The sequence below is a fragment of the Ischnura elegans genome, chromosome 11 (assembly GCF_921293095.1).
Source record: "Ischnura elegans chromosome 11, ioIscEleg1.1, whole genome shotgun sequence".
Lineage (NCBI taxonomy): Eukaryota > Metazoa > Arthropoda > Insecta > Odonata > Coenagrionidae > Ischnura > Ischnura elegans.
In genome coordinates, this window is record NC_060256.1 from 100,615,604 (window position 1) to 100,640,553 (window position 24,950).

Below are 24,950 nucleotides of genomic sequence, written 5' to 3' on the forward strand. Positions count from 1 at the left end.
TTATTCAACTCTATCGTCAGTTTTTGGTTCCCTTCATTATAAAATTAGATATTAGCACTCAAATATGAGGTTAACCTGGATGTTTTCACTTTCTGTCACTTGAAATAGGCAACTTTATTCAACTCTATCGTCAGTTTTTGGTTCCCTTCATTATAAAATTAGATATTAGCACTCAAATATGAGGTTAACCTGTAATGTTTTCACTTTCTGTCACTTGAAATAGGCAACTTTATTCAACTCTATTGTCATTTTTTGGTTCCCTTCATTATAAAATTAGATATTAGCACTCAAATATGAGGTTAACCTGGATGTTTTCTCTTTCTGTCACTTGAAATAGGCAACTTTATTCAACTCCATCGTCAGTTTTTGGTTCCCTTCATTATAAAATTAGATATTAGCACTCAAATATGAGGTTAACCTGGATGTTTTCACTTTCTGTCACTTGAAATAGGCAACTTTATTTAACTCTATCGTCAGTTTTTGGTTCCCTTCATTATAAAATTATATATTAGCACTCAAATATGAGGTTAACCTGTAATGTTTTCACTTTCTGTCACTTGAAATAGGCAACTTTATTCAAATCTATCGTCATTTTTTGGTTCCCTTCATTATAAAATTAGATATTAGCACTCAAATATGAGGTTAACCTGGATGTTTTCACTTTCTGTCACTTGAAATAGGCAACTTTATTCAACTCTATCGTTATTTTTTGGTTCCCTTCACTATAAAATTAGATATTATCACTCAAATATGAGGTTAACCTGGATGTTATCACTTTCTCTCACTTGAAATAGGCAACTTTATTCATCTCTCTCGTCATTTTTTGGTTCCCTTCATTATATAACTAGATATTAGCACTCAAATATGAGGTTAACCTGGTTGTTTTCACTTTCTGTCACTTGGAAATGTCAAATATATTTAACCATATAACAATTTTTAAACTCCTACGTGTTTTTTTCACTTGTAATTAATCCGTGCTCCATTTGTTACAACAATTTCTTCTGTCTTTCGTCCAATTTAACGTTTACACTTGCTTTTTGAATCGTACGTTTATATTTCACGGTATATGATTATCGTCTGCAACGGGCGCTGTTGCCAAATTTAGGTTAGCTTTCATGTTTTCTCTTTCTACATTAAGAACGACTCGGCTGCCACTCGGTGTCTACGAGTGCAACATTGCATTTCTATATGACTCCGTTGCACCGTTTACTAATTGCTTAAATTAAATATTTTTAATTTTTCATATCGTAGGGGTGTTAAATAAATTCTCGATATTGATATGATATTTATGCTTGACATGAAAACAATTCAACTATTGACAACAACGTGGCAACAACGCTCTCGTACCTCCAGATGGCACCACCGACTTGCTGATTTGCGGGTTTCCGGTTTCACAGTTTCCGTTCATGTCTCTTTCACGTCGCCATCATGGTGAGTTGGGAGCATGTGTAATTGTTAAAAAGTTTACATTTTCGTGATTACCTGATGTGGCACTGTTCTTTTTCTGCGTGAAATAGAGTATACTGTTTTATAGGCTACTGTCGTTGTATTTTCTTAAATAATGTCTCCTTTTACCTAATGTGTATTATTACGCGGTCTATCTCTCGTGCTCATTCTTACGGAATGTGTTGTATTATTTTCAGGGACCCAAAAAAGACGCCAAAGGAGGAGCATCTAAGCAACCACAGAAAACCCAAAAGAAGAAAGAGGGTGGAAGCTCGGGAGGGAAAGCTAAGAAGAAGGTTCGTAATTCCTTTATTTATATCAGCCATGTGGCCATCTCGATGGTTGATGATGACAAAGCTTTCCAGAATTAATTATGTTGGTCAAAACTGATTTAATGAGTCTGAGTTGACAATTCCTGTGGCATTTGCTCTTTTGTTCTTTTCACAATTTCTCAAGTATCGAATCTTCCTTTGCAGAAGTGGTCCAAGGGAAAGGTTCGTGATAAGCTGAACAACAATGTTCTCTTCGATCAAGCGACGTATGATAAGCTGTTGAAGGAAGTTCCCTCGTATAAATTAATTACTCCATCCGTGGTCAGCGAAAGGCTTAAAGTCCGAGGATCATTAGCTAGACGTGCCCTGGAAGAACTTCTCCGCAAAGGTAAGAGGAGCATAAGCCTTGGTCGATCGTGTCATTTTCTGAACTAATAACCTTCTCGTAGTAACTGCTACTGTCAAGTTATGTATCTATTTCACGATTCAGCAAATTATTCATACATACTAATTCGGTAGAATAGCTTCTAATCTGGACGATGGTCAAAATTTGAAATTCTTTACAAGGAAAAAATTTCCTCTCAAGTCTGGAATGATTTATTTGTTCAGTAGTCAACGAAGGATTGTTTTCGCTCATTGTAATTAAAGAATTTGCTTTGTGTTAACTTTGTCTGTGGCTCCTAATGCATCGATTTTGCTTCGCTAACTTATTTCATGAGTGGAATCAGAGTTTATTTACTGATTACGAGGTCCCAAATTTTGCGTAGTTAAAGCTTTTCGGTGATTAGTTTCTTCTTCTTCAATGAAACAGGCATTTCGTCTATAAAATTGAGTCTTCTCTCTTCTGTTACAGGTCAAATTAAGCAGGTCATCAAACACCATGCCCAAGTAATATACACCAGGACGACAAAGGTGGATGATCCTCCTGCATAAGTGTTTTCATTGGTTTTTTGTGTACATGTGAACTTACAATATAAAGTAAAATCACCCTATGCATTTATTTTTTCCTCTATCCTCCTACCTAGTTGTCCCAAGTTTTAGGCGAATTAAAAATGCATAGTACTATGTGTCATAACTCTATGATTACCTTGAGCTTCCATTTCTGACATTCCCATGAGGTACAAATTTCATGTCGTCTTATGTAGTATTTGAAGTGAAGGAAAATGAAAGGTCGGGGCTAATAGGATTAAATCAGGTTATTTCCAGTCAAGTTTCGATTTCATGTTACCAACAAAGATAACTACCACAAGTGATAAACTTTAAATTACGCTGATCTTTTATGGGTTATCAGTGATTAACCCTTTACTGTGCTATCGCATCTAATGTGCAGCTTGAGAACCAACTTCTTTTGCACTCCTTACGTCTACCACTTCATTTTGATGATTCCTAAGGCATAGATTCATTTCTGCATTCCAGTTCCCTAGCCTTAAGTAGGTGAGAAGTGATTAAACGTTCCATTTCTTTGCTCTTACGTGCTGGATAATTGACATTAAATCTTTAAAGGTGTCTCTAGTAAATAAGGTTATTGATGCACCCAAGGCTTTTCCAGTTTCAGTTCACCTATTTCATGCGTAGCTTTTTTTCCTTGTTTGTGAACTCATTTCCCTATCTTTGTACTATTATTAATTGGTATTCTGTAGGCTATTTATCTGTGCCTTTGTATAATTGGGGCCTGATTAGCAATTAAAGCAAAGTGATCAAATGGACATCTTCGGGTTGCAATCTTAAAAATTGTACTGTCATGTTATTGGCTAGGGTCATTATTTTACAAGAGACTTGAATATTCGTGGACACATTTATAAAATGCTATTCATGTTGATATGATTCTTTTGATATTTAAGCTGGGGAAAAATACTCTGGTCAGCATTAAGGACAGACTAACTGATGCAAGAAATGACTTGATTGGAATCTCCTAATTGGGTTCCTTACTTCTGCTCTTTGCGAAGCAAGTAGTATTCCCAAGGGAAACTTGCAGGTCTTTCAGATCTTTGCCTCGATTTTTTGTCTAAAATTCTGTTATTGTATAAGAGGAACCCCATGTCTAGTCTTGCAATTGGCAAATGATGGACAGTCTGGAACATGGAAGCACTTTTCTGCTTATAACAAAGTACAGTGTTCCTGCAGTGGCGAAGGCATTTTGGATTGTGGGTATGTGTTTTATCTCTAGATAATTCATGGTATTTGGAGGAGCCATACGACATCAGAGGTCACTTGCGCCAACAGGGTAGAGTGGAGAGAAGCCCAGCATCTTCATCGACCTGCTCTTAAAGGGAAAATGTCAAGGAGATCCGGCTTAATCTCCCATTGGACAGACTTGAGTGTTGTACTTGAAATGTCCTCCGCATAACATTCAAGCGGAGATCGGACAGTCTGAATATTCTGTGCCAGGCTTAATCAGAGGGTGGGAAGACAACACTACCACAGCAACCCAATCCCCTAGAAAATCCATTGCAGGCTATATTGCCTCTCATCCCTGGTATTGGTTAACTCTGTAAAGACAGTGCCATATGCTATATTATTATTCTAATGGCTGATGTGCATGATTTTTGATATAGTCATTGTAGGGTAGAATGCCCTGTTGTTGGCACTGTAATGTACTGTGTGATATTAAGAGCCAGAGAAGCATTGCATTATTGATACTTCTGTATTTTTAGAAGCAAAGGAGTTTTACTTTTATATTTATCAGTGGTTCTGTCCACCTTACACCATTTGAGAAGTGACTGCAGACCATATCACTAAGTGCTGCATTTTATGACACTTAAATATTTGTAATGATAGTAATACCTCAATGAGTATTTTACTTAGAGCCTACCCTTGAACTATGGTATGGTTAAATTTCGAATTAATGAGATTTTGATGCAAAAGTTGTCATCACCATGTAATCAATCCTTGGTACAACTGATCTATGTTCAATTCACATAGGCTGTCGAGATCTGTAGTTCTCTTGGACATGGATATATTTGGGCCTTCAGTTTTCTGAAAAACTACTTTTAAGTTTCCTTTATCTACTGCAAATAGGTGGTATCTAACTATGGTGCGACACCTCATTTATCTTCTGTAATACCTACATGATGATACTTATAAAAATCCTGATCTATCAGAATGGATCAATTTTGTGCAGCTCTCCACTCTTGTCAGATAACTTTTTCGTGTTTATGTATTTCTTCTTTTTCACATCGCTTGCCTGTTCCATATGTTTTAATGGTGGTCTTCCTTTTTCATTCTCCACATCCAATTGTCTTTATCAGGCCATCATGTCTCGAGATACTGCTGATTAGGTTTTTTTCCTCTTATTATTATTGGGGCTTCTCTCCTGAGGACTTCCTTGTTATCTACTTGGTCGATGCACCTCACCATGCTTGTGTAGCACCACATTTTGTAAGCCACCACTATTGATTACTCTTCTGCTGTCATTGCCCATGTCTCACTTCTGTAGACACGTGTACTCCAAATTCAAGCGGTGATATATTGCTCACCCACTTTGATTCATGAATTTCCTGCTGTAAGCAGGGCTTGTTTTCGTGGAATCCTCTCTGTCTGGACTATTCTGCTGATAATTTCTCTCTTGCTTTTCCAACAATTTGTCATCCTGCTTCCCATGCAGAATTCACCCACCCCATTAAGTTTTTTTTCTTCATATTTTAATGTTAGTCTTTACTTAATCTCTTCTACAGTTACATTCTAATATCTCAATTTTCTTCGTGCTTATTTTCAGCTGTTATTTACCCACTCATATTTACCAGAACCTTTAAATCCTTCTCTGTCTGTGACAGCTGTCTTCGGCAAATTTTACTATGCTTAATTTTTATCCATGGCTATTCATACACTAGGCTAGCAAAATTTCATTAATGGCTTTCTCAATGTAAGTGCTGAAAATTTAGGGAGATAAAGCACAGCCTTGTCTTTCCAATTTCTTGCCTCTTCACACCTGGCTTCTGATAGTATGACAACTATTTGGTTTTCGTGAAATTTTGGATGATTTACCTGTCATTTTATAGAACTCTAATCTATTTCAGGGTTCTAAACACTTCTCTAAGTCCTCAAATGCTCTTCACTGTTCCTTTCTCGGTGAGCAACATAACAGCCAATATTGCTTCCCTTGTGCCTTTTTTCTTTCTCTGAATTGGTCCTTATCGAAGCACTCTGCTCTTCCTTCCATTCTTGTATACATGATCCTAGTTAGTATCTTCAATGTATGTCTTTTCAGGCTTATGGCCCTAAAATCTTCACAGTTCTCTCTTTTCCTCTTGGAAATCAGGATTATGATGCTCCTTTTGGAGTCCTTGGGTATTCCATTGGTTAAATATATCTCACTTCAAGTAAGTACAGCTGGACCAAGGCCTTTTCTCTGCAGGCAGCTTTCAAGGCCTTTACTGCAGCATCAAATTCTGATCTTATGTTTGGGGCTTCCATGTCATCCTCTTTCCATTTGTTCTTGATGGATTTTGTTTTTAGTATGTTGCTGCTGTACAATTCTTCCACATATTTTTTCCATCTCTTTACTTGGTCGTTTTCATTAGTTCTCCATTTTTGTTCCATAGGGTATTGCATCTTATGCCCCTTCTGTAATGTGATTCCTCACTATCCCCTAGGCAGTCTATACCTTTCCATGCACAAGAGTTTTCTCTTCTTTAAGTATTCTTTACCCAAGATTCTCTGGCCTTTCTCACTTCTACGACCATTCTCATTTCTATTCTTTGTAATTAGCCTGTCTTTCCTGTTTTCTTAGTTCAGTCTTCTTTCATCAATAAGATCTAAGACTCCGTGTGTGATCCAAGGCTTTTTCTTTACAATATAGCTGTCAATTTTAGTGGCATTTCATCTTAACTTAGTTATGATCACTGTCGATATCTACCCTGGGATACTTTCTGGGATTCTGGGAACTCTTTTACAGTCCTTCACCTGGTTCCTGAATCTTTTCAGGTCTCCTGGCATTTTGCATGTGTCTTCTTTGCATAGGAATTTTCAAAAATGTGTTGGTGACAACACATTGTTGTAACACTAGCCTGTGTTCTTACTGGAATTCAACTTAACTTTTCTTCTCTATCATTTTGGTTTTCTAATACATACATATTTTCCAGTTGTTCTTCCATCTTGACCTTCGCCAATGATGGTATTCCAGTCACCCAGGAAATAAGAGTTTCCACTCCTCTTACCAGCTTCATTACTTGCGTGATATCTGTTTGATGTTCTTCTACCTTATCATCTTTTTAATCTGATGTAGGCAGGCAAACCTTCACCACTACATTAACTATTCATTTTGTTTCTATCTTCACCATTACTATCCACTGATTAAACTGCAGGTAGCTCTTCACATGCATTTGGACACACTTTCCAATCATTGTTCTCACCCCAGCATTACCATTTTGCAATAAAACCCCCCCCCCCCCAGAGCTCAGATAAATTTTTAATTGGATTGATATTACTAATAGAATATGGTGTAAGGATTACTAAAATATCCCTCAGAATGCCATAAAACTCACCATTTATCTTTACAATTCCGTAATTCATCAATCTCGCACCTACCACTTATCCTGGTAGGTATTCCATACCCCCACACACCCTGTTATTAGTTGCACCTAAACCCTCCCAGCTGTAATTCCTAGCTGTGCCCCTGCCTGTGCATATTATTCAGTAGCTTCCTTTCCATAAGTCCCCTTTGTCAGGCCTTTTCATTTTGCTGTTTCCTTATACATTGAGATTCATTCTTCTCATTTCCACCTTCAAGTTCTCCAGCCTACCACAGGTGCGATACAATCTGACATTCCATTTCTCTGTCCTTAACATTCTATCAATTTTCACTGATATACACTCAGGAGTAGCCTCTGCCAGATGATGCGAATGGGGGACTAGGTTACCTCCGGAATATTTTACTTGAGAGAATTCCATCATGTTATTATGTAAAACGAATGGAGTAGCTGTGACTCCTCAGGATAATAATGTGGTTTCCCCTTGCCTTCCACATCACAGTACTACAGTTATTATTTAATGGAATGTCTAGGATTATTTTATCTTGGTAATTACTTGCAATGGGTGGTAGAGGTATTTTGAGGAGGTGACTGACAGCTTAGGTCATTTTTGCCAAGAGGGAAGGGTGGAGAGAATACCGGCATCGGCATTAGCCTTCTCTTAAGAAAAGGCGCCAAGGGGACCACAGATTAATGTCCCATCTGACGGACGGAGTGTTGTCCTTCAAATGTCCTCCACACAACATTCAAGCGGGAATCGGGTGGTCTCTGAAAATTCTCTGCCACCGCCGGGATTCGAACCAGAGCCAACAGGATGGGAAGCCACCACACCAACCCAATCCCACTTGCAATGGGTCTTAAATATTTTGCATTTCTCCCAACTAAGGTTGAAACTAACCTCAGGGAAAAAATAATTAAAATCTGAGATGGTTGACATAGGACCCTGGTTGATTTGACATGGAATGACCCTAAAGTAAATGTTAACTCAGCTGTAATGAAATGTGTTGTTGTACTGCTTGATAAAGCTTCCATGCTAATACACATGAAGAAGAGCTTCTGTCCTCTCACCATGTTCGAAATAAGAAAATTCCATCGTTACCATCCGCAAGAAGTAAAGAACCACTCAATGGTGTTGATAATGATCGATGAGACATGTGCGAGGTGGAGAAGCTATGATGACCCACTCATAGGGGTCAGTTCTGTCATCAACATAGGTATCTGCAATAGGGCTAAGCCTGGGAGTTTTTCATTGCAAGTAGTATGAGAAGTAGCAATCGAATTCAAAGCAAAAATAAAAATTCCTTTCTATTTCAAACCATCACAATAAACAATTTGAAAAATGAATGGATGAGCCAATTCTGGAATTGAAACAAATAAACTTTAATAATAAAAAAACAAGCTATTTACATTTTTATACATCTTAATCCCATGGAGCTTGCCATCACGTTTTTTCCCCAGGGTAATTTTCATATTCGCCATACTTAGGGAATGGAACAGTTGGCCGACTCTGTAACAAATATTTACTTCATGAGTACACCGTGAGTTCATAAATCATGCAGGCATTAAAGAGTTCAACATGAAAAATTAAAATAACATTTATGGCACTGAATGTAATTAACCTTGCTAAATGGTTAAAATATTCTCAGTACCAACCATAACTTAAGACGCAAACTAACACATTCGCAAAGTTGTCAACGTTTCCACATACATAATGAGCCTTTGCTTAGATATCTCATTCCAAATTTTCATATTTTCAACTACAGTCCAAAAAGGACCATTTTTTTGCCTGCACTATCTCCTGATTATGTGTACCGAGATCCCCACCCCCTAGAGTTATCACCTCACCAGCAATGAGACTCTCCACTCTGCGAAGTAGCATACAATTGCTTCAAGTGTGATTCTCACCAAAGGGGCTGCACCAACTAAAACACAACTATTTATTCATTCCCAGTTTCTTACTATATGCAGTTAACGTAGCTGCAGGAAATGAAATTATTCTATTTTTGTAATGTGTAAGGTTGGTTCTTTCATAATTTGTAAATATGGGGGCCTGGAAGAGGGGAGGAGCTGTTTAAGGCACATGAACATGAGATGAATGGTAAAGTTCAATGCTTTTTTGGAATTCCATTGCAAGGACATACAATATACTTTGCCCTAATTACCAAATATTAAGATGTTTTTATGAGTCCACATGTTTCGCTGCACTGCAGAATCAACAAGACTATCTTGTAGAGGCCTGCAAGCTACTGCAAAACCTGAAATCTCACTGCTCATGGCACTTGGCCATCTGAGTTTGTGTTGGGAGACAACTGGATTAATGAGGTGGCGTTCCATAAAAGTTCATTTGTTTCACCCGGCCTCCCTATTTCTAGCCGGCAGTATGAAAGGAACCCCTTCAGAAAGAAACATGGGGCAACAGCAGGCCTGTAAAAAGGTTAGCCCTAGGGTGAGTGCTATTCTGCAAATGGACCGCAATGCAGTTCCTCAGTTTGCTGGCAATCATTCTCACAGGCAGTCAAAAACCTTCGGAAATATTCATGACATACAGTAGGGAACATATGGGATATCTATATTTCTCACAGAGGTGGCCACAGAGTTCGTTTTTGCTTGTAGGTCTCTACAGCATTATCAGTCCAACAACACAGAATATATATTCTGGGTAAGCTGATTGGTTGGGGAGAGCTATATGGGGGAAGGGCTGGGAATGTTTTGCATTGAGAATGGGTCTAGAATGAGGAAAGGGCATATGACTGTCCATTTTTTCGTTGGTTTGAGGAGAATTATGAATGGGATTAACGGAGGGATATTCAGGAAAAGGGTATAAGTCATAACCCTTCCCTCATCCTTTCTTCTAACTCTCCCTGACCACTCGGCTTACCCATGTCATATATGTGCATATATCCCATATTGATTTGCAGATAAGGTAGTCTGATGATGGTGTGATGCATTGAAACATGAGGACTTGTAAAAAAATGTTTGGAAATTAGTGCAAGGTATTCTTTCTCACAGAGGCCCTGTAACATATTTGTGGGGGGGTCTATTCAAAATAGATACGAGAGGCTTGCAAAAGTGATATAATAAATTGATATGAAAGTGCTATCATAATAAAAAGATCAGTCGAAATGGATGAGCGGCCACATTTGGTAGGCAAGAAAAATATAGGCAGGAGTCATCTATCATGAGGAGTGTAGTCAGAAGGTTTTGGGGGGTGTAAGGGAGCTATTGGACTGTGGAGTGTTGGATCCTCCATAGCATACTTGCAAAAACAAATCATGACGCATAATGGACACTACTAGAACATAACATCACTAATTAATGGAATCCCCTATTTTTAAGTACATAATTTTCCATTAAGGTACAGCATAACAAGCACTAGCTTCAAGGTATTAAAATAAATTAACACTACAGTCAGTGCCTTACCAATGTTTCAGTTTTATCAAGTTTGTCCGTGGCAGCAGCTTGCTCCTGAGCAATAAGCAAAGCATTCTGTTTCTTCATTCTCATCAACTCCAGATTTTTCTGGAGCTCCTCTTCAGTTGGTGCAAAATCCCGTCTCCCCCTCAGCCACGCTAAAAGATCACAAAGAGGAATATATTTCAAATTAAATTTTACCATTTCTACTATTTTACCTAATTATAAGTGAATAAAAAGAATTGTTTTATTTGCCCAGTGATCAAGTTGTAACATGTTACATTGGATGTAAAACATCAATACAAAAATAATATTAAAGGATAAAAATCAAGGGGATCGAGTTGGTGTGGTGGCTAGTGTTTTGGCTTCCCGGCTGGTGGGCTCAGATTTAAATCCCGGCAGTGGCAGAGAATTTTCAGAGACTGCCAGATCCCTGCTTGAGTGTAGTGCGGAGAACATTTCAAGCGCAACACTCCGCCCATTGGATGGGACGTAAAACCGTGTTTCCCTTGGTACCTTTGGTTAAGAGCAGGCTAATGCCGACGCCGGGTATCTCTCCATCCTTCCTTCCATACCCTTCCCTCATGGTGCAAATGACTTCAGCTGTCGGTCGCCTCCTCCAAATATGTACCATACCATAAAAATTAAATTTTTATAAAAGCCACATTTTCTTAAAAAAGAGAAAATAATTCCCTACAGCCCCTTAAATTATTGAAAATTTCAAATATCTTTAAGGAGAAAGTATAATAAGTTTTAGATGAACATTTCAGATATTAAAAACAAAAGAGGTGGTGCACATGTAAGATTACATTTGCTTTTTCTAAGAGAGAAATCTGATATATATTGTAACCGATGCTGCTTGGTGCGGTTCATGGGCGTCTAAATCGGCGTTTACGCGGTAGGGAAGGCTTATGTAATTTTGTGTGAATGTGTGCGTGTGCATGTGAAGTGAAGCGTGAATGACCCAGGTGCCGTATTTTTCCATCCCCCCCCCCCTCTTCCGCCTAGTTCGAGAGCGGAAATTTCCTATGTGTATGTGACTAGCAGTAAGTTTACCCCACCCCACAGCGAGAGAACACCTGCACATAGCAAACGGAAGGTGATGTAACCCGCTAACCCCACCCTCCACAAACTTTGGCAAAAAACCCCCCTCCCCTATTGAAGAGTCGAAGAACCTGCCATCCGGAATCTCTCCTCCTTACCCCAACCCCAAGAAAGTGGCCCATGGGGCTATAAAAGCTGAGTACAGCCGGCGAAAAGGAGACTATTCGGCATGGAGATGCAGCTGGAGGCTCTGGCGGTCATCTGAGGCATTCCCGTAAACCTGTGGATGAGAGTGAGAGAGACGCAGCGAGACGTGGAAGTTGACTTAGAATTTAATTACAGCGGTAGCAAGGAAAGATGAGGCGAGAGGGAGATTTCCAGCACGCAAAATAGAAAAACGTCACTCCACGATGCCCAGTGAAGAGATTCTCTCATCCCACAGCGAGAGAAGATGCAGCAACGTTGACCGGAGCCAGCCAAGGAAGCCATCTCCATGAACTATTCCGTTTTCTTTCATTTACACCAACATTTGTTAAAAACAGAGTGTCTTTTCTTTTATTGTTTGATAATTGTTGTCATTTAGTATTTAACTGGCCAGTAGCAGTAGTTTTATTTTTTTATGCAGAAGAATAATCCATTTATGTGTTTTGTTGTTCATTTCAAAGTTAAATTGTGTATTAAAAGTTTTGTTGAAATTGTAAATTGCCATGTAAGCCTTCGTTATTTCGTGCACACCAGCCTCCATTCAACGATTGAAACCCACCCCACACCTACTTTTCCCTTTTTGTTTCCCCCACCTCCCCTAACTCCTGAACCACGACCCGCTCGCCTTGAGCGAACCCTCCAAAGAATCCTCCCCCACCCCCAAAACCCGACAAGATGGATTACAATATAGACCAGCAGTTATATTTTTTATAATCTCATATGTACACCGCGTTTTCCATTTTTGTTATCTGAAATGTTCTTCTAAAACTTATTTTACTTTCCCCTTGATCATGTTTGAAATTTTCAACAATTTAAGGCATAGGGAGTCATACTCTTCTTTTTAAGAAAATGAGGTTTTTATAAAAATGCAATTTTTATCAGTCAATATTATTTTAGACTTTTTAGTTTTGTTGGAGAGGAATTTACAATCGATTTAACTTTTAAGTACAACCACAAAGTGGTTATTACAATCGATTTTACTTTTAAGTACAACCACAAAGTGGTTATCTCAAATATTGTATTTTATACCAGACAGCGATAACGATTATTATAATTTCAAGCAGCAAGAAAAGTTTTCAAAGCTACTCAAAACAAAATGCCAGAGCCTACTTGGTTGGCAAGAAAGGATTGCCTTTAAATGATACAAGCACTTTAAATAATAATTATAGTCATAATTTCTCCATTTACTTCTGTTCACTTCATTTTTAGAACCAAGTAAAAGAACATTTCTGACCAATCAGCGCACAGGAGGAGATCGGCCAGTGCTATATAAGATGGCAAAAAATGAAAACTTCTCACCTTCAACCTGAAGGCGAAAGCAGGATGGCTTCTGAAACTGTTGTCAACCATAAACGACAGACGCGGCTGGAGAACCCGAAAATTAGCAGTCATCGTGAGAGAACATTTGTTTCCATTTACCTTTAAAAATGGATAGATTTCGGTTCACTTTCATTCATCATTTATCTGACTGTAACATTTTTTATAATTTCTTTTATTTTTAATTGACAAGAGAAATAAAGAGCTAATGCAACAATTCCATCACGAGCATCGTAATGGATATCCTGTAAAAAATTATCAGGCCCCGTATTTGCTATGTTAAAATTAATTAAAACATATCGGTCCGAAAGCGCCAATCTAATAAAATTTTCTTATTTCTTGCCAACCTGTCTTGTCCTGATACCTTAACAGACAGTATCATTCTGCTGCCTTCACTTTCTCTTTACATTCTTTCACTTCACTTTTAATTCTGCACTTCAACCATTTTAGGTACCTATTTATTTCTGGATTCACATTCTAAATCGGCAAGAGATCTCAAGAACTAATGTTAAAGTTTCATGAAGAGCCATCAAGAGTTTCATCATGGATTCTAATTAAACTGTTTTATCTTGCCAACCTTCCTTGTCTGATGTATAGAAATTGATGCCTTAACAAGCTGTATTATTATGCAGTCCTTCACTTTCCCGTTTCTTAAAAATCTTTTCATCTCTAAATTCAATTTGTTAACTTCTTCCTCCAATTTGAAATGGTTTTGTGGAAAATTTTAGTTTATTCAATCATTGACTGGGACATAGAGATGGCAGAAGTTATGTGCGAAGTCGAAAATTCCCCGTAGCAATATCCAATTTCCAGAGCAAATCATAAAAGGAATGGAAAATCACAGGCTCTTGTTGAAGATAAACAATAGAAAAATATACAGGTACTTAACGCTTAACAAACAGATACTTTTTCACCTACTGTGATTGCAGCACCTCCATTCATTGGATTTAAGTGGCTATTTTTAAAACTACATATCTAATTTTTACTTCTAAATGTTACTCGAGGTATGTACTATTCTAATCGTGGTAAAAGTGATAGAGCATTGCATTGTCATCCAATTATGAGCTATCCTGAAAATTTCAGCTCCAGTTAATCAAGAAGTGGTCAAAATTTGAGTTGCAAGATTTTTCCCAGAAGGACAAACAAGAAAGCGAGTATCATAATACGTGATAAAATGTAAGAATAAAAACAAACAATATTATAATAAGATGCATTCTTTGGGTATTTAATGTGTACTTGGATATTTAGATATATGTATTTTGATAAGACACATACCACACATCAGGCATCACTAAATCACTCATCAATTGGGTCAAATATTTTCGATTTCAAACTCAAGACAAATCCTCTTAAATGAAGACATATTTTTATGAGTTTAAAGCTTTATTGAGATTTTGTTACACTTCAGGGCCATAAATAATGTGGTCCAGTGCCTGGACTCCTTCCATTTACGTAAGAAATATGCAGCTGATCCCTCAGCTTTGTTGAATATTCATGAACATAATTGTTTCTAACATGATCAGAAAAGTTTCTATTTGTATATATAAAAAATGTAACAGCTGGCACAGGTATTATGTTTAATTTTTTTAAAAAGGGGACAACATCAGGCCTTATGTTTGGCAATATGGATGAGGCGGAATGGATACTATGAGAGTAAAATTCCCCATAAAAGGCAAATTGCCTTCATTTGAACTACAAGACATATGTTATTGAAAACGTAGTAACCATAACAATACCGAAAACTTTCACTCCCAGCAATTTAGCCTTCGGATTAAATCTTCTAAGATTGCATTACTCATCAGATGCCACATATGGATCATGTTCACCCATGGGTGCAAGGCTTGGACGTTGACAGGTAGAGAGAAGTCAAGAGTGAAAGCATATTAAAGGGCTGCTACCAAAGAATGTTGAATGGATTGACTGATAAAGTAATCAAGAAGTCCTCATAAGAGTGGGAGAAAAGAGAAGCTTTCTAAAAACCCCAAGAAGTCACAATAACTGCCTTGTTTCCTAGCTGCCTATTAGAGATATGACCATATTTTTGGATTGAAAGTGTCTGCTGAAAATACATTGAGTATATCGATAGCTAAGTTCTAACAACACGTAACTCAAAAATAGCAACTTTTCAGGAAGGCAAAAAAATCCTTAATTTTTTCTAATTGTACGCTAAAATTAAAAACCAAAAATTCAAACAACTGAAAACGAAGAATAAATTTGCCAACAAAGAATTGTTTTTTGCTTGAATTTCATTTTTTAATGTTATTACACTTTGTTTAAGATACCTATGTCGAACCGGCCAAATTTTGAGATACGTGCTGTTAGAACTTAGCCATCGATATCTGTATCATTAGCTTCCTTACACATATATTTCCTCGATATCTCATAATAAATAGCTTCCATCTGTTTAAAAGAACTCAAGTTTCATTTCCTGAAGAAATACTCTGATAACTCTTTTTTTTCATTGTGTATTTCCTGCCAATGCTATCTTCATTGCAATCATTCGAATGATAGTTATGATTGACTTGGTGACAAGACTATGCAAACTTGAATAACTTTCCTCATGTTTTGGTGAAACTAACACCAGGTACTCATTAGCTTTATATGTTACCATATTTCACTAAAGGTACCTATGGCATTTTTAGAATGTAATGATGCACAACCTGTTCAAGATGCTGTAATGGAGTGAATTTGTGACCCCTGTCCTCTTATCTTTTCTTTCAACTGTTGTGATTTGGGGTTCCTGGTGAAACTCTCGGAAAGTGGGAGGAAAACCAAGGGTATATATTACAAAGGTTTCAAGCTACACACATTAAGTACAGTCCACGCGGCGAGAGCTGTCCGATGACAGCACAAATGCGGGGGCGGAGAAGCCTGCATCAGCACGGTTTGCAGCCAATCTCTGTTCCCCAAACTCACTCCACACCCTCACCTACTCATACAACGCTGTCGCATGCATATGAAGCACCGAAACAAGCCTAAATCACCAAAACAAGCCCTTTCTTCGAGTCACCACTGAAACAAGGGATTTTCCCTTTGGGTCCTTCCTTCACACTTGTCGTCCTTTCTGACTCCCTTCTTCACGGAAGCCTTTTGTTTACACGTAATGAGGGCGTTTCCCTTTCTATGCTTGCCCCCTTCCCCAAACTAGACCCTTCTGCCTGTCATCGGACAACTCTTGACAGCTGGACTGTAGGCATTCCGTTGTAATTCATTTCTATAATGTGGGCAAGAAGTGGAGGTTAAGGGAAACTATTAACATACCCTCACCAGAGAATGTTTTACCGGATGTCACCTTTCCTTCATATTTCTTGCCCATTACATATTATTTTATTTTCTGGTAGGTATATTGGTTTACATACATGAAATCCTACCTCTACTACCCAAATGTGTGAAATCTTTTATGCATATACTCATCACTATGGAATATTGCAGCAAAGATTTGAAAGGAACTGATTCATATTAAAGACTTGGCTTAAGTATGCTCCACGTGGGAAAAGGTAACTTTGCTGCATTTCTTCAGGCTGTTTGATATGTTGCATCAACTTCCATGCACGGAGGTGGAGTGCAAGCTGTGTCAGGTACAATATGTACTACACTGACAGAATAACTACGGCAACGACAACAGTGCACATGATAGTTACTTAAGTATTATGTGCATATTATTCACTTTGTGCTGTGTGGGTTGTGTAATGAGCCACTATAATTTGCTTCAGATGCCATTTCTATAGTCTATGTTCTATTCTGAATTTTATATAATAATAATTATAATAATATTTATTACGGGCAAAGGCCCATTTTACAAAATTGCACAAAATAAAGATAAATATATAAAAATAAAGTAATTACATTGGTTCATTCTTACATTAATATTTCCGTACACTTCAATGTTAAAAACAGTACATATAATGGTATCATTGAATGTCTACATTCAAATATATAAACATATAGCAGGTATATTGGTTCATTCTAACTGTAATATTTCCTACACCTCATTCATAAAAACAGTAATGGTATCATTATGTTTGTCAACATTCAAATACATATATAACAATACAGTAATGCGAAAGATCCACAGAGAAAAAATCATTCTCCTTGACCGGGATTCGAACCCGGATCCCCCGATTTCCGGTCGAGTGCTTTAGCCAGTTAAGCTACCGAGGCGTCATTCTTCCCAGTGGATATTTTTCGGACACTACCGGACAGGGAAGAATGACGCCTATATCCACAGGGAAGAATGACACCTCGGTAGCTTAACTGGCTAAAGCACTCGACCGGAAATCGGGGGATCCGGGTTCGAATCCCGGTCAAGGCGAATGATTTTTTCTCTGTGGATCTTTCGAACCATTGTGCATTGCGGGTGACTCCCGTAAAAGTTATCACCGCGGCTAGTTCCGGTATACTTTGAACAACAATACAGTAGGTTCATTGGTTCAGTCTTGCAAAAAAGATTTCCACATGCTTCATCTTAAAAAACCGTATCATCATGTACGCCAAAATACAAAATTTCGTAAACATAAAGAAAGTACATAGGTTCATCCTCACAATAATATTTCTGCACACTTATTCTTAAAAACAGTAACGGTATCATTATGTATATCAACATTAGTTATAATAGTATTGTACAACCAAAGCATCCTTATTATTGGGGAATGGAAAGTGAAATTTCTACTGCAGAATTTTATGAGGAATAACTTAGTACTCCTGGTGGATGGGTATGTGGTGTTAAAAGGTATTAATTCCAATAATGGTGGACAGTTAATGAAGTTATTGCATAATTTGTACAAGAATATCAATTCTGAGAGCTGACGTCGTCGGACATGTAATGGGCATCATCACTTTTCAATAATGTATCACCCAAAGGTCCTCATAAATAAAGGCATTGTTGCTCCTATGGCTGGTTGTGGCTTCAAAACTAATTTTATGATTTTTTTCACCATATATATTGATGTACTCTACTTTTAAGGCTGGAATTGAAAGGGAAAGTGGAGAATATGCTAAGATATTGAAATAATTATCTAAATTTTCACACCCTCTCTGGATGTAGGAAACAAATGGGAATTATATTCTAACACTCACAATGGAATTATCATAATGAGTGTTCTTATCTTTTATTACTTTAAGGGTTACATCTAGCCAAGAGCCAACTACCTATGGCACATTCATAAGTAGGCACAAATTATATGTATTATCCTCCTATTTTTCGAAAAATGAGAGATAATAACAGTTTGTAATTCTACTGCTATTGTCATCAATCATACAATGTATAACATTAAAAAATACATAAAGTGTCAAATTTTTTTCTATTGTTATTATCTGGCTTGTGTTATGTTTTGCAAAAACCAATGTCAGTTTAATAAATTACCTTATTATATATAGTTATTATTAATTTCATACAAAAAAATGCAATTTTTTGCTTAAAATCATATTCTTTCAAACTTAACCTTTTCGCGCCGAGCTCCTTCACAGTAAGTTGCTTTTGGCTCTACGAAGGGTTTGAGAATTTCTTTTTCGCCCCGTACGGAGTTTTTTCTCAGCTTGGGACTATCCAGGTAGTGGCTTGCTCCCCTTAATGACCTTTCCGAGCGGGGTCCCGGCCCCTTTCCTCGGCAACTGGGCAAATATAATCCTCGACCCTTTTCCCCGAAGGCAGCCCATCCCGGCGTACTTTTGCGGTCAGTTTATTGTTACCAGTGCAATTTTAATTTTTTTAATTGTTACTGTTGCATTAAATGTCAGTTCATAAATGTATTCCTTTCATTTTGCAATGCCTGTGGAACTTTTAAACGAAGTTCTACGGTTATTTTTAGGGTTTTCAGTAAAACGGCACTATATCATAGCCAAATGAGCTTTTCCGAGAAGAGTGAGGTTATCATCTTCCACGTACATATTTCAGTAGGAGAATACTTACACCAATATACTCATAGGTGTGCCAGTTGGAGGATAATAAGTTTTTCCAAGAAAACATTAATGTGCTAATGTGTCCCGAAATAAGCCCGTGAGGTGCACAGGGCAGACCACCTTAATGGATCCTGACCAGAGAACCAAGATATGAGAGTAATTACCTGTGTAGAGCAGTTCTTATTCCTGCAATGGTATGGAATGCTTCTCACAACATGTGTCTACGTAAAACATTCCCTATTGGTACATTAAATTTACGAATTTTTAGGATATGCATTAATCAGTATTTATAGCGAAATTCGTTTAGAATACCTTTGTATTCAAAGGTTGGTAAGAGGTTATTAAAAATAGTCGCTGTAATTTTGGCTCACGACAAAGAACTGAGAGAATCATATTTTATTACATTACGAGGGCTTTTTTTCATAGAAGTTAAATTGGATATTCTATCGAATTTCACCGCAAATGTACACTTAGAATGTAGCTAACATAGTAACGTATATTTTTAGATGTAAATCATTACAATATCGCTCCTATAAACTTGCTAGTAAGTTATAAAAATAACAATTAAACATCTAACCTTAGCATCTCCAAAAATTGTTCTAGGTGATGATCAACTCCGTTAATATGAACGCTAGAATTCCGTTTAAAATTTGTAACCAATCAGCAGAACATACAGAATGTAATTCCTCGCATTGATTTTCAATAAATGCAACATGAACGTTTTTAGCTATTTTAACTCATAAACAAATAAGGGACCATGAGCACCTTCCTTGAGTGGGACACTGAGAGACGGAATGGGCCGAGGTAATCCCCACACGGACAATAGGAAAGGGTCAGACCTCTCGCGCCGAGGGACCCTAATGGCGGTTGGGACCTACTTGGCATGCTTGACCACGAAACCGTGAAAACACAGTTTTTGGCCTTTTGCTTCGAAAAATTCAAGCCGTGAAAATCCGGCCTTCCTTCTTTAGCATCAGAAAATTCAGGCCGTGAAATCACGCCCTGCGTAGGGAAGAGGTTAAATCTCATAGAAGAATGGGTTAAAACATTGTGATGTTGAGCTGAAACTTTTCCTGTCTCATTTTTTGACCAATTATTATTTTTTTATGGTTAACCTTTGGAAGATATTACGAAATGTGTATTTCCCTGTACACCATTGAAACCACCTTATTGCACACACGTTTTGAAAAGCAGCAGAAAGTGATCCATTGAGAGAAATATAAATGGCATACAAATAATTCATATGCTATAATCACCTTCCCACTCAGCTGGTAATTCTTGACAATACTCTTCCTTATCGAGGGGTTCAAACCATCTGGAAGGCTTTCTTCGGCCTCTCTGTGGATCTGAAAATCACAAATGGAATAGAATTTATTTTCATAACCTCAGATAAATTCAGATACATTAGAATTCATAGAATAAATTTACTCTCACATTTACATTCCAATCCATTACAATAATAATGAAAGACAAATATTTCTTTTAAAAAACAGTTTCCTGTACGTACCAAAAATTGATTAATACAAGAAAATTTTCTTTGAAGGCAGCTTTCCAAGCAAGACATGATTAACTCTTTGTTTGATTTTACCTGAGGGCACAAATGGACTGTATGGATATTGGATGTTTATATAATTAATATTTAATCGGTCATTTGTGATTATGTGTTTATTTGTCTTGGCTTTTATAGTAGTTTCACTTTTTCATAATTATTATCATTTATTATGGGCAAGGGCCCAATTTTATTAGAAATTATACACAAAAGTGGACAATTGAAAAAAACATGATTAATCTAGTCATGTGATTATACCTCGGAAATATGTAGATAAACCTCATTCATGCACATTTAGATCATAAACTAAAGAGTGAGTACCACAGTAAACTAGGCTAATGGAGCTGTTTTTGGTGGTACAGCAATAAGTAAAGAGAATGTTCTAAGATTAACCTCTTGTTATTCGATGAGACCCAATAAAGAACTGTCTTGGTACTCTTCATATTAACCCAATGTTACCTGTGGTTTACTTTCTTACAAGAATAATTACATGCTGCACAACAGTTATCAAAATGGCTGTAAGTGTAGTGACCAACTTCATACGAATTCCAATTAGCAGGCTGTTTTGATATCACATCGCCTCGGAGGCAGTTCGGTCAAGTCCTTGCCTGCCACACCAGAGGTCAAGAGTTCGAGTCCAGCAGGGTAGGTTGCCACTATCCAGGGCTTGAATGTTCGTGTACGTTAGACAGTTAATTTATAAACCCCGATGTAAAAGGCCAATGGAGCTGTTTTCACTGGCAAAGTAATAAATAAATAAAAAGAATGTTCTAGGATTATCCCCTGGGTACTCATTGAGACCCACGAAAGAAGTGTTGGTATTCACTCTTCACTTTAACCTTCACTCTTCAGTTTGAAATAAGATTTTATAAGTTCATTCCAAGAACCAAAAAGCTTTAGCCAAAGACAACTGCCACAACTGGCAAAGCTCTTTCCACACCAACAAATTCTTATGCATTATACAGTGCATTTGCATAGTTGGAATGATGATTCTGAACTTAGATGAACGTCATTAGTAGGAAAATCAAGTCATTTGTACTTATTAGAGCCCAAATTTAAATCCTTCAACATGTTAAGAAAGGGAACCAAAAGCGCCCCATGAAGTCCATATGTTTCTCTTGGAATACATAATTGAAGGTGAAATTGGTTAGGCATCCCAGAAACACCATGAGCGAACAATGCTCGGCTTTATCAATAGAATGTGTAATTGACGCTTAACCGCAGTCTCACGTGCCGCGTAAATACCCCTGTTTCTAATTGTGATTTTTCATTCTAAATGCACACCATGAAATAAATCTGCACAATCCATATTTACACCCAGCGAAGACCAAGTTTAGTATCCCAACACTCCCACAGCTATGCTCTTTCTGAGCCTTATTTGTGATAGACAACTTTTATTTGTAAGTGAAAGCAAAGAAGTTACATGCGAAAGCTGCTGCTGATGGTTGTTTTAAGGTTACAATGCAATGTAAGAGATATCCAACAAACCACGAAAAATAAGTTTTCGGGAAAATTCTAGGCAAGACTGGAACTTGGTGAAACCTCTCCCATAATTATTGGGAGTTGAGTTTTAATTAGTAAACACTAAAATAATTTCCTGGTCTCCGTCTTGATGGACTCCATGGTTCACTGCATGGATAACAAAAGTTGACCTTGTAAATGGCTAAATAGAAAAAATATTGAATTTTTACCTGCAGGGATTTCGTAATACTTGTTGCCGAAATAATCCTTTCCGGCAAAATTTCCTTTCAGCTGCCTCGGTTTAAACGACTGGATGAAATTTTTTACTATAGTCCCAATTATACTGCGTGAACCAGACATTTCCTAAAGCGAACCAATTAAAATCACAGAACAGGGTATATTCATCAGATAGCTATGTAACTTAATACCTATTTATACCAAAATTAAGAAACGTTAGCAACAGAATACCTGAAAATAACTTATTCACGTATAACGTCCTTGTTTCTGACCAAGGGCCTTGTTTCTGACATTCGTAATTTTGACGATTTCGATTGTCAGTCGTTGTTCGCCTGTCAGCCTTTTTCTGCTAACAATGGGCGGCTTTTCAAACGACACCTGTTACGATTCAATCCGTCCCTCTTCAATTGCCAATATTAAATAAGTACTTGATATATAATAAAGATAAAAATATTAACAGCGGTATAATTTTAGATCCTGGTGGCATAAAAAACTACAAATTCCGTAATTTCATTCATCGCCTGATGATGCGCCCTGCAACGGTCGCGAAAGTTTGCACGACAAAGCGCAACACGCAGCTGCACCCGGAAGCCGTTAGCAACTACAAGTTTGCATTGCCCTTGAACTTCAAATATTGATTTTTACCTCAGAATACACTATGCCAACCTATCCTCCATTATGTAACTTTTCCATTATTTATATAGATATGTCTACATATCCTCTATTGTCACTGAATATATCAACACTGAATACTCTATCTTAAGATATCAATGTTGTTTTCTATTTAACAGACAACAGCAGACAACAACAAACTGGGTGCGTTCATCCAGGCTAGCGCTGAGCTAGCGAAGCGAACAGCGCTAGGTTCGGGTGAACGCCGTGCTGTTGCCAAGGGAACGACATAACACCGCGCGTATGTTTGAAAACAGTTTCAGGGATACGATACGCCGGTCAGCTCTGTCAACTGGACTACCAGCAGCCTCCTGAACCTGCCTACTCAGCCCAGCATCGTCATCGGAGCTGCCTACGAGCGACACCGGCGCCATCCCCCGGGCCGTCGAGGACGCCACGTCGCGTTCTCCGGCCAGAGGTCCTTAAGAGGACCATTTGCGACCAGATTTTTGAAAACGTCAAGATTGCCGTCAGGGCACCCTGACCACGCAAGACGTTGAGCGCCCTCAAGGAAATCGGCCTCTTAGGCCCTTAAGAGGTCCATTTCCGAAATCAGCAGCATCAGCGGGTGAAAACCCGCCCCGTCAACGCCCTTCCCGTCGCCAATAGGGCACCCGGGGGGCCACGGCTGGCTAGGCTTGTTCCTAAATTCAAGCCTGGTCACCGTGGTTATCACCTTCGGGTCGGCGCCTTGCACAAGGTGACAATTCCCAGGTCTTCTCGGTCGCTACCCCAGGCACGAGGTAAAACTCATTGCACGCCTGGGGGACCCGACCGGGTCCCCTCGTTAGGGTGTTAGGCCCCAACCAGCCCTCCCTGCCCTCCACAACGAGCAGACTGGCCGCCATGGAATCCATGGCGGCCCATGCCTCCAACGACGACTTGTCCATTGCAATTGATGGACATCCAACGCTTTACAGCAGCCGGATGGCAGCCAAGGAACCGCAGCAAGAATTAGTCACCAATGCGCCATCAGCAAACGAAGAAAACGCCAATGCCTTAACCGCTGCATCAGACGAATCGGCAATGGCCTTATTAAGATCTTCCTTACCGGCCCTCTTTAGGCCCGTATCTACTGCAACTTCGTCTCCGGATGGCCAAATAGCACCTACTGCCTCCCGGCCTTCACTTGAAAGCCTGCAATCGCAGCCAAGTACCTCCAACGGCCCTCTTAAGGACCGTATGTACATGAACTGCGACCAAAATGGCCCTCTTTCGGACCTTATGGATACAAACGATGAATATGTTCCTACTGGAGCTTTCATTCCAGTAAAGAACAACCGGAAGAGAGGCCGTAAGTCTCCTACCATGCTGCAGCCCGCTAAACAAGTAGCCACAAGCAACAGATATGTTGCATTATCCACTGAAGGAGAAACAACAGCTTCAAACGCTTCAAATGCATTAGCACCAGAAGCACCTATTCTCCAAGAAGAAATTGCTGCTCCTAAACGTCCACCAAGACGTCAGCGCCCACCACCGTACCTTATCTTTGGAATTTCGGACTACAGGAAATCCATCGAGCTCATAAAAACGGTTGTCAAAGGAGAATTCCGATTAGACATCCGCCGAGACTTTACCAGAGTACACCTAGAAACTCTTGAGGACCATGCTGCACTGAAACAACTACTAGCTAAAGAGCAAGCACAAGCAGTGTCATACGCCTTACCAGACGACCGCACAACGTCGTATCTAGTCCGCGGACTAGAAGCAGATTTCGACGTTGACTACTTGAAGGAATTATTTGAAGCTGAAGGAGTTCCGGTTGTTTCCGTCAGAACTCTACTCAACAGCAACAAAGAAAAACGTGATCTTCATCAAATCACGATCCGCCCCACTGCTGAATGGACGCGAAAAGATGTTGCAGCGATCAAGAGAATCGGCCCAGTCCATCTTCGCTTGACTCCCTATAAACACGATAGACCACAAATGTGCTATCGCTGTAATCGCTTTGGACATTCCAGCGTACACTGC

The 24,950-nt window shown here is 38.6% G+C and overlaps 2 protein-coding genes across 2 annotated transcripts; one reads left to right on the top strand and one right to left on the bottom strand.

The window, feature by feature from the left end:
* The first annotated feature begins 1,326 nt into the window (after nt 1–1,326).
* On the top strand, nt 1,327–2,706 carry LOC124167735 (40S ribosomal protein S25). Its single transcript, XM_046545745.1, has 4 exons — nt 1,327–1,431; nt 1,644–1,742; nt 1,923–2,106; nt 2,572–2,706. Exons 1-4 carry the CDS (start codon nt 1,429–1,431, stop codon nt 2,649–2,651), a joined length of 366 nt encoding a protein of 121 aa, XP_046401701.1. The 5' UTR covers nt 1,327–1,428; the 3' UTR covers nt 2,652–2,706.
* A 5,836-nt stretch (nt 2,707–8,542) lies between these two features.
* On the bottom strand, nt 8,543–22,650 carry LOC124168206 (NADH dehydrogenase [ubiquinone] 1 alpha subcomplex assembly factor 2). The gene is made up of 5 exons (XM_046546338.1): nt 22,539–22,650; nt 22,301–22,433; nt 20,317–20,406; nt 10,607–10,755; nt 8,543–8,693 (listed from the first exon to the last, which is right to left on the bottom strand). Exons 2-5 carry the CDS (start codon nt 22,428–22,430, stop codon nt 8,628–8,630), a joined length of 435 nt encoding a protein of 144 aa, XP_046402294.1. The 5' UTR covers nt 22,431–22,433; nt 22,539–22,650; the 3' UTR covers nt 8,543–8,627.
* Nucleotides 22,651–24,950: the final 2,300 nt, after the last annotated feature.